The following is a 10,014-nucleotide window of genomic DNA, read 5'->3' on the forward strand; positions in this document are numbered from 1 at the left end:
ATTAATTATCAAATTAAAACTGAAACCGGTTTAGAAACAAAACAAATCTGTTTGCTTATCATTTTTAACCATATAAACTATCTTTAGTAATTTAAAACCATAATTTTCAAGATGGTAAAAAAAAAAACCTAGTTTTCTGATCTATTTGGATCTTACTAATATTGCATCAGCGTTTTGCACAAATTTGTTTAAGACTAACTTATCAGGTCAGGACGCTCCTAACATTACTAAGTTAAACATGTTGAAGGTTTGAGGCCAGTTGGTTCAGATCTCAACTGAGAGCAGAAGAGAATGATGTCACCCGTTTCTGGGCCATAACAACCCTGAAAACTGGCTCCAGACCCACTTACCCATCTTGGAATGAGCAGACCCTAGTTATTCTCCAGAGAAAATGCAAGCTGGAAACTTCTGCTAATGAGTGTGTATTTATACCCATGGCCAAGAAGGCCTTGTGAGAAAAAACAATAATAAAATCAGACCATTAAGTGCTTTTCTGTGGTCCCCCTTGGACAATTTCTTGAAAAACAGCAATCCCTCTGACTTTTGACTTCTAGAATCCTGTTTTGGAGCCCGCTCCTCTTGTCTCACATCCATCATCACATAATAAGCCCAAATGAGTGAAAACATGGATTTCATCTCCAAGAAAGTTTCTTGTAAAATTTAAACTTTGGCCAATATGGGCTCCAGCCACCCCCAAACCATCTTTCTGGACCCCAGATCACGGCAGTCCATCTAAGTGCTCAGCAGAGTCTTGTCAGCCTCTGTTAACAAACACAGTTCCAGCTTACAAATTCAGTCACATGGAAGAGGCCAATGCTTCAGATGGCAAAACCACAACATGGAAAGTTCATGTAATTTGAATATTAAACAACTTTCACTCAGCTCTAATACTTTCAGTTCCACAACAGCAAATGGCCCCCTTAATACGGAAAGGAGCAGGACTCAGCTGGCCTTGGAGCTTTTTCCAACTTAGGGCTTTCCATCACCCACCAACACCACACAAAGGTGAGTGTAAGAGCTCAATTAGACTTGAGAAGAAAGAAGAAGACACCAAGATAGTAAGATTCCAAACCGAAACTTTAGCCAAGTATTGTCTACCTTTTAAATCCTCCAAATTGAGTGAGACTCGGGCCTTCCAGGCTGCAGAACTGGACTGGAACCTTCCAAACAAGGCTTGCCTTGGCCCACATTCATAGTAGCACTATTCACAACAGCCAAAAGGTGGGAACAAGTTGCATGGGCGAACAGATGGGTGGATAAATGAAATGTGGCACAAATAACAATGGGAGATCATTTTGGCCAAAGAAAGAGTGAGGCTCTGTTTTGTTTGTGTGTTATTAATAACACACTACTGTTTTGCATAAATCTCTCCTTGGGAGAAGATGATGAACCATAACTTGCTGAAGCACAGCTTGATTCAATTCTAAGCTCAGCACAGAGATTAACAAAAAGCCGGCACACTCCCACCCTTTGAAGTGCAACAATGCAGATGAACATTGAGAGGCTGTGTTAAGAAAAACAGAAACAAGAACAAAGGTGGGAAAGAGCCCCTCACAGAGACAGGAAACAGTGGATATCCTGGAACAGGAGGAGGGCAGGAGAAAGTTTTTTATTAATGAACATAGTTCAGTCAGGGGGATGCAAAATTTCTATAAAGTTTTAGTGTTAATGGCTGTACAGTGTGGTGAGTAGACTAAATCCTACATAATTGTCACTTAAAGACTGTTAAATGGCTATTTGTGTTCATTTGGCAATAACAAATTAGAAAGAGGCTGAAAGAGCACACACTTGGGACAAAAATAAACAAACAACAACAACAACAAAAAAAAAAACTAAGGCAATTTAGATGGCATCATGTGCCACCGTGCCGCTTTCTATACGTGGGCAACACTTCGCTCACCTTGAAGAACTTCTAGGTCTTATGTCAGATTTCCTGTAGGCAGGTGAAAAGATCAGAGTTCAGGGCTAGAGATCAAACTCAACCGAATACAAACTCGTTGCCCAGGTTACCCTCTGAAAAGAGGACACCTGGTGTCCTTTAGCCCAGTAACCTGCATCTCATAACGTCAAGATGATAAGCCGTTCACTCTCTGCTCGCATGGAGGATGTGAGTTCCACGGCCTGAGCGCATCACGTGCTCACTAGGCCCTTCTCTCCAACCCCTTATTCATGCAGCTGGTTCCAACCAAGATAGGTATCCTCTGCGACAGACAACCACTTGGAGTTGGGACAGATCCTGCAGAGGGCACGGATGAACCAGGCACAGGACAAGGGAGAGCGTGAAGATGGACGTTCTATTCCAATTCTGTTTTACACAGTTCCTCCCAGGTACTGAAGTCACTGACCAGGGAAGGTTTGAAAGTCTATGTCTCTCTCACTGACGCCTGAGAGTTCAGACGTGACAAGCTCATGTATAATTGGACTGGATAAGGGCTCAGGCTGGATAAGCTTAAGGTTTCCCACAGTGCCTTCGAAAGAACATGAGCCCACAGAGATAACACTCATGGAAAGGGGTTTCCCATAGGACCCTCCAGGGAACCTAAGCTTACCCTTAAACGTAACCCTCATGAAAAGGAGTCTGTGATCAGTTAACTTGGGGAATTGGGCTAAAAGAAATGCCCCCATGTTTTACCTTGCACTTGGTCATTGTAACCCTCTCCTTCCCATAAGAATACCGCCCAGGCCTCATTTGTGCCGTACTCCCTCTGTGTGAAAGCGACCAATAGGGTGTGAGCCTAGATGGCGTATAGCACATCCAAGCAGAAGCTGTAGTTTGGTTCCACCCTTCCTATTGCCCTAGAAAGAGAGTCTCACGCGGGAGCACCTCTTTCAACTTTGATCCTGATATAGAAAAAAATACGCAGCGTCCTACAGAGCCAAAGCAAGCTAGAGCCAACCTACAGAACTGGCATCGAGAAGTAATGTTGGCAGAGGCCTTCAGCTCTGGTGGATAATGGAACACCTGCCATGCTTCAGGAAGCTTCTAGACGATAAGACTCATCCAGACAAGAGAACCCCTGGGAAACCCTGGGCAGAGGATTGATACCAGTAGAGGTAAATAGGAAAGGAATGTGAGCAGTTTTATGCAAATTGTACAGTTCTGACATAGCAAAGGAGTAAGGGCTAGGAGTCCAACGGGAAAGAAATACAAAGGAGCAATGGGAAACCAGAGACTCTGAGGTTGGATTAGAATTAGAAGTATAGTAATATAAACGTACAAGATTAATTTTTGTTGTTACTGGTTGTTTCTGATTCTAAAGGGAATATCTTGTTATCTGTGAGGGCTCCTGGCACTCTAGTCAGTGCCTTACTCAGCAGGATCCAGGGCACCTCAGAAGCACGATTGGTTCTGGGCTAAGGTAGAGAAGGTACGGGTAGCCGAGAGCCTTAACAGGCTGGGCAGAAAGTAAAGCCGTGGTCCCAAAAAGTATAGAGCTATGTAGGACTCAAGAAAATGCTCACACTGGACCAACCCAAGACAATGTGAGCAAAAGAAGAAGTTATCTAAAATCTAGTGCACAAGACTCTGTCTTACAAAGACCTGAGTTCAATTTGCAGAACAAAAAGACAAAGACAAAATACAGGGTCGCTGGCAATTCCTGCTCTCGAGAGACTGGTATAGGCAGATCCCTGGGCCTCTCTGTTCAGCCAGCCTAGCTTACCTAGTGAATTCCAGGCCGGTTAGAAGCTTTGTCTAAGAAATGACATCTAAGCTCATCCCCTAACTTCCCTGTGTATGTGTATGGGCACATACACAGTACATGTGCTTGTATGTACTACACACATGTACTACATACAAGCACATGCACACATACACACAAAAATCTTTTAAATTTAAAACTAAATATAAATAAAAATCTACCTATTGAAGCAGTAATATAAATGCAAATGATTTTTTAAAAAGGACATCAAATACTTTCTTTAAGAGAGTGCAGACTAGCTGGGCAGTGGTGGCGCATGCCTTTAATCCCAGCACTTGGAAGACAAAGGCAGGTGGATTTCTGAGTTCGAGGCCAGCCTGGTCTACAGAGTGAGTTCCAGGACAGCCAGGGCTACACAGAGAAGCCCTGTCTCCAAAAAACGAAAAAAAAAATCAGACTGATTTGTGTGAAAGAGCTATAAACACACCGAATGAAGCTCACATCCTCCTCTGCCCAGGCTACAAACTACACACTGTGTAGTTTGGCTGGCTGTGGACCACTGAAAGAGACGAGTTGTTCCCAAGCAGTGTCTGAAATGGACTTCTCGAGCCATCCTCTTTACAGAGCGAAGAGCAGAAAGAAATAAACATAGGGAAAAATAAAAATAGAGCGATGATGTCACCAGAGGTAAGGAAGGAAGACGAGGCTGGCGTCTCAGGCCCACTAATGAGAAAGGAGTGGACCAATAGCAAAGAAGTAAAAGACCACCCTCCAGTCCCACGGGTCGCCATGCAGGAGAGGATTACACTGCATATGTGGCCTCACGCCCCCTTCAAATCACTGTTAATGTCAGTCACTTGTCTTGAAGCTTGGGTCCCATCCTAACAGCATCCTCAGAATCATCACAGTGGCCCGCCGTTTCTACACCCAAGACAAACGGCATCTCTGCGTGTGAGTTTTGAGTGTAAGAGTAGAAAGTAAGTGGAACAGGGTGAGGGGCCACCAGTTCTGGATCCTGCTTCAGCGGCCCTGTTGGTGACAAACCTAAGTCTGGGTCAGTTGCAGTAAAGGAAAAATTGCGGAATTTTAAACTCAAACAGCTATGGGTTTTTTATGATTATAACAATAGGGTAATTTAAAGTTTTGTTTTATTATTTTTAAGTGTGTGATGGGATATGAACATGTGAGATGCAGGACAAGGCCATAGATGCTGAATCCCCTGGAACTAGGGTTAGAGGTGGATGTCAGGCACCTGACCTGCTAAGAACGAAATTCCCATCCTCTAGAAGAGCAGTACCTGTTCCCTCCCAGCAATGTGGTACCCTAGCCCTGCATCAGGTCATTTGAAAGCTAATCATTGTAGACAATAAAGAATTCTATTTATGTCTGAAAAGCTTGGATATTTAATTAAAGAATGCCAGAACAAGTATGCTGGACTGTTTGTACCTTAACTAACCTGTGGCCCTGGGGATTTTCATTGTCATGCCTAAACCAATCGATAGCCAAAGTCCGTCTTCAACGCTACCCGTCTGATAAAGAAGCAGCAGTTTGTATTATGAGAACACTAAGGGAATTAAATTCCACCCATGTTTTCCCATGATCCCCAAAGCCACAGCAAGCTGGAATTATTTGCCATAAGCACTACTATCTTATCAAAATAAAATGAGAATGATCTGGAGTTAGTCTCCATGAAAAGGCAAGACTGCATGCAGCCCTGGCTCTCTCAAGACAGCTTCTGAGGCTACAAAATGCACATATGGTTTCAGTACTTCTCAGAGATGTCCCTTCTATAAAGCCCAGTTTAATCTATCCTAGCCTGGTGTGGTGGCATCCTAGCAGGTGGGAGATGGAGGAAGGAGAACCAGCTTGTGCCACGTAGTGAGTTCCAAGAGAACCTGAGCTGCAGAGAAAGAGTGTCTCAAAAACAGAACAAAGGGAGCTGAAGGTGAATACTTGCTACAGAAACACAAGGGCATAATGTTGGTCGCAGAATACACACAAGCAAACAAACAAACAAACAAACAGACAGACAACAAAATAAAACATTGTAGTTGAACAGTTTCTTGTTTGTTTGTTTGTTTGTTTTGTTTTGTTTTGTTTTTTGAAACAGGGTTTCTCTGTATAGCCCTGGCTGTCCTGAAACTCACTTTGTAGACCAGGCTGGCCTCGAACTCAGAAATCCACCTGCCTCTGCCTCCCAAGTGCTGGGATTAAAGGCATGTGCCACCACACCCGGCTAGTTGAATGGTTTTTAAGAACGCTTCTAGGAAGGCAGATACAACAGAAACAGGGGAGTCCCTGGGCCTTGACAGAAGAAAGCCTAGCTGAATTGGTGAGTCCTACTATCCAGGGAAAGGCCTCCACACGCATGTGCACCCACACACCTGTAAATACACAAGTGTGCACCCACACACCTGCAAATACAAACATGACCCCATTCCACACACAAATAAACTAGATGGTACCTAAACAACAACAACACTGGAGATTGACCTCTGACCTCCACACACACGCAATTAGGTGCACACAGACACTCATGAATACATGCACACATGAACACCCTTTCACGAAAGTCACCCTTGGCCCTCTCGAATCTAGAGCAGGAATCAATAAGGTTTTTCTGTCAAGGACCACGCAGTTGGCATTTTCAGCTTTTCAAGCTATTCAGTCTCGATCAAGACTCCTCAGCTCTCCTGATACAGAGGAAACACAGCCATCAACAGTACATACACAAACATAGATGGCTGAGTTCCAATAAAGCTTTATTATAACCACAGATATGGAAGTGACTCTGCGCCTTGGGAATTTGTCTGAATCTCAGTCGTGGTTTTCCGAGCACCAAGTACAGGCAAGTCGTAAAGTTGCTCTCGACTACGTCTACTAACTCTGCGTCAGCCTCCGCCCATGCCTTCTGAACATCTTTGCTTTTCAACCTAAGGACATGTCTGTGTTCTTAAAGATCCATCACTGCCTCCTAACTTCTTGTTTGCAGAGTGTTCAGAGGATTTCTCTTGCTAGTGGTGCTGCATAGGCAGAGCGGAAAGACTTTGAAAAGCCTCCTAACACACAATCAAAGCGTCATCTGTTGACACAGTCCCTTGCACCCTGCACTAAGGTTCTGATGCCAATGTTCACATTTGCCTTTTACTCCTGGCCCTGCACTGGGATGGCTTCAGGCTTCTAGCTCTGGCCATATTTAAATTGTCAAGAGATGTCAGCAAGTTGTGAAGGACAGCTTCACTCTGGCAGCAATTTCAGAGGCCAGTGATCAATGGGCATCTTTTGTGAGCCTTGCAGGATCACCATTGACTCAGGAAGGGGTCCCGGTGGTTTATGAGAAGGCTGAAGTGGACAAGCAGTTTCACCCTCATTGCTCCAAAGCCACAAACCTTCACTCACCCCATTAATTACTCCTGCCCCAAGGACAAGGCTTGTTGCAGTCTGCAGAGGAGCAGAGCAGCCAGAGAGCTCCTGTGGACTATGCCAGGAAATGCAGCCCCCTGCTCTCCCGGAAAGACGTGATTGCTGGAGCCCACGGGGACTCCTTCTGTAAACAGGTACAAGCCATAGACAGCCACTGGGAGCCAGAGGGATTTGAAACCTTGGCCATGCTTCCAACTCCAGAGATCACGTTTATCTGACACAATGACCTAACAGATTGCCCCTACTGCAGAAGAGATGCCAACAGTGAGACACAGCCCTGCATAGACTTGCTCTTTTGCCTTGAGTCTTTTTAAGTCGACCTTCTCTTGTCTTAGAATAGCATGCCTCACACAGAATCTAGAACTGGAAGTCAGGCCCTAATTTACATGAAAAGAAATACACGCATCCAGAGTTATTCTTTCAAGAAAGCAGACTCAAAATCCCATTCTCACTTGATGCTTTCTTTTCTGGATTTGCCCATCCTTTTAACTGGTTCAGCCCTCCTGAGAAGCCTCCCTCTAAGCAAAGCTGGAAGTATCCCCTCTTGTCCCTGACCTTCCATAGGAATCTCCTTGCATCCCAGCACACCACACTCGTGCCTTTGTGCCCCACACATGCAGGCTCTACCCTCCCCACCTCTCCTCCTCTCTGAGAGTGAACTCAGGCTGCAGTCATGTTAACAAACCTCGGAGTATCCAGGCCAGGCCAGGTCAGTGAGTGCACCATAAACTCAAGAAAAGCTTCATGAATAAAATATGGCTCCTGACTATGTCTCTGGGATCAGGATGTCATCCGGAATGCCAACATTTGACATTGTAGTATTGTAGTATTGCTCTCATTCCATGGGACTTTCTTACTGGGAATGGTGGCGCAGAGGCAGGTGGGGTTCTTTGAGTTCAAGGCTAGACCTTAAGACAAGAGAGTGTCAAGAAATGGGACCCCTGAGGAATGGTTTACATAGTGAGTTCCAGGGCAGCCAGAGCTACTATGTAAGGAGACCCTGCTTCAAAGAATAAATAAATAAATAAATAATAAATAAATCAAAACAGACAAAAGCTAGGAATACCCCAAAGTTCTTTGTTCCTTAATAAAAAGGGAAATGCTCAAATAGGAGTTAGTAATGGGCCTCTCTGGCAGCTCATGGAGGTTAGTGAACACAATGGATAGGGAAGCTAACCCCAGACCATGGCTGCCGACAAATAAACAAACACCAGAATGTCATTTGAAAAAAAAAATGATCTGGAGCTGCCATCTTGTCTATATGCAGTCAAGTCCTATGTGCAGAATAGAAGAGTGCTCTAAAGTCGAAATATAAGGGGGTGTCATAGTGCCTCACCAAACAAGCGACAGCCCTCCTCATCCTGCCCTTGGTGGTCCCTGGGCCCCCGTTAGGAGTCAGTGCCTCACCTCTGGACTGTTGCATCAAACATGAAGCCGGTGTGCCACCTCCCAATGAGAACACATAACAATGGGTGAGCAGGGTTCCCAGTGAATCGTTCCCTAAGGACCTTTGTCCCTCTCCAAGACATGTTCCCTGACTTCAGAGAGTGGCACTACTCCACAGGGCACCTGACAAATAGAATGGATGTCCAGCCAAGGGGGCATTTCCTATTTAAAACTTGCTTTGTGGGCAGATAATTATGTCCTAAGGTACATTTTAAATATAAGAAAGGACAGCCATTTCCATATATAAAATTATACCATTTAGTTTTATAGCCATTTATTTCTTCAACCGGTTAAGTTAAATTTTAGGTAAAGGGCCTGTGTGTCTCTTTTTAATATGTATAATTTGGTATTCTGTAGCTTTCTTGGTTAGTAGGCTTCATTTTGATGTGAGTGACCAGGAAGGATTATCGGGAGGACCGTTTCATCCATGCAGTCGAATCCGAAGAGGCTAAAGCTTTATGAAGGGGGGAGGGGAGCCATCTTCCCCAGCAGAGTTTGTAGTAAATAGATTCCCCAAGGCGAGAACCCAGCGTTACTCTCGAGACAGCCAGTTCGCCCGTCTCTCTGTCCATCCTCGCAGTCATGGAGAGATCCAGTCTGATCCAGAAGGCTAAGTTGGCCGAACAGGCCGAACGCTATGAGGACATGGCAGCTTTCATGAAGAGCGCTGTGGAAAAGGGCGAGGAGCTCTCCTGCGAGGAGCGAAACCTGCTTTCCGTAGCCTACAAGAACGTGGTGGGCGGCCAGAGAGCGGCCTGGAGGGTCCTGTCCAGCATCGAGCAGAAGAGCAATGAGGAGGGGTCAGAAGAGAAGGGCCCCGAGGTGAAAGAGTACCGGGAGAAGGTAGAGACCGAGCTCAGAGGTGTGTGCGACACCATGCTCGGCCTGCTGGACTCGCACCTCATCAAAGGGGCTGGAGATGTAGAGAGCCGTGTCTTCTACCTGAAGATGAAGGGTGACTACTACCGCTACCTAGCCGAGGTGGCCACTGGCGATGACAAGAAGCGCATCATCGATTCTGCCCGGTCAGCCTACCAGGAGACCATGGACATCAGCAAGAAGGAGATGCCGCCCACCAACCCCATCCGCCTGGGCCTGGCCCTGAACTTTTCAGTCTTCCATTACGAGATAGCCAACAGCCCCGAGGAGGCCATCTCGCTGGCCAAGACCACCTTCGACGAGGCCATGGCCGACCTGCACACCCTCAGTGAGGACTCCTACAAGGACAGCACCCTGATCATGCAGCTCCTGAGAGACAACCTGACGCTGTGGACAGCCGACAGTGCTGGGGAAGAGGGTGGTGAGGCTCCGGAGGAGCCCCAGAGCTGAAGCAGCCAAAACCGCCCCGGCCCGCCTTGCCCTCCAGTCCCCAGCCTGCAGAGAGGACTAAAACGGAGTGGGACTCTGCCCTTCCCAAACCCTGAATGTTCAGCCACACCTTGGAAGGCTCCTTCGAAGGGGGCGCAGCCAAGCTGAAGCCACCAGGGCGGGGAATCTCACTCTT

General features: G+C 46.0%; 1 protein-coding gene and 1 pseudogene across 1 annotated transcript; both read left to right on the forward strand.

Moving 5' to 3' along the window:
• Positions 1-7,282, forward strand: part of LOC110295608 — a 195,082-nt pseudogene extending 187,800 nt beyond the window's left edge.
• Positions 7,283-9,092: 1,810 nt separating this feature from the next.
• LOC110296851 (14-3-3 protein sigma-like) lies at positions 9,093-9,994 on the forward strand. Its single transcript, XM_021165640.2, has one exon. It carries the CDS (start codon positions 9,093-9,095, stop codon positions 9,837-9,839), a length of 747 nt encoding a protein of 248 aa, XP_021021299.1. The 3' UTR covers positions 9,840-9,994.
• The last annotated feature ends 20 nt before the right edge of the window (positions 9,995-10,014 follow it).

The sequence above is a fragment of the Mus caroli genome, chromosome 6, assembly GCF_900094665.2.
Source record: "Mus caroli chromosome 6, CAROLI_EIJ_v1.1, whole genome shotgun sequence".
In the NCBI taxonomy this organism is placed as follows: domain Eukaryota; kingdom Metazoa; phylum Chordata; class Mammalia; order Rodentia; family Muridae; genus Mus; species Mus caroli.

What these genes read in the sequence shown, in the direction of transcription:
- LOC110296851 (XM_021165640.2), top strand. Translation starts at nt 9,093, where the DNA reads ATGGAGAGATCCAGTCTGATCCAGAAGGCTAAGTTGGCCGAACAGGCC.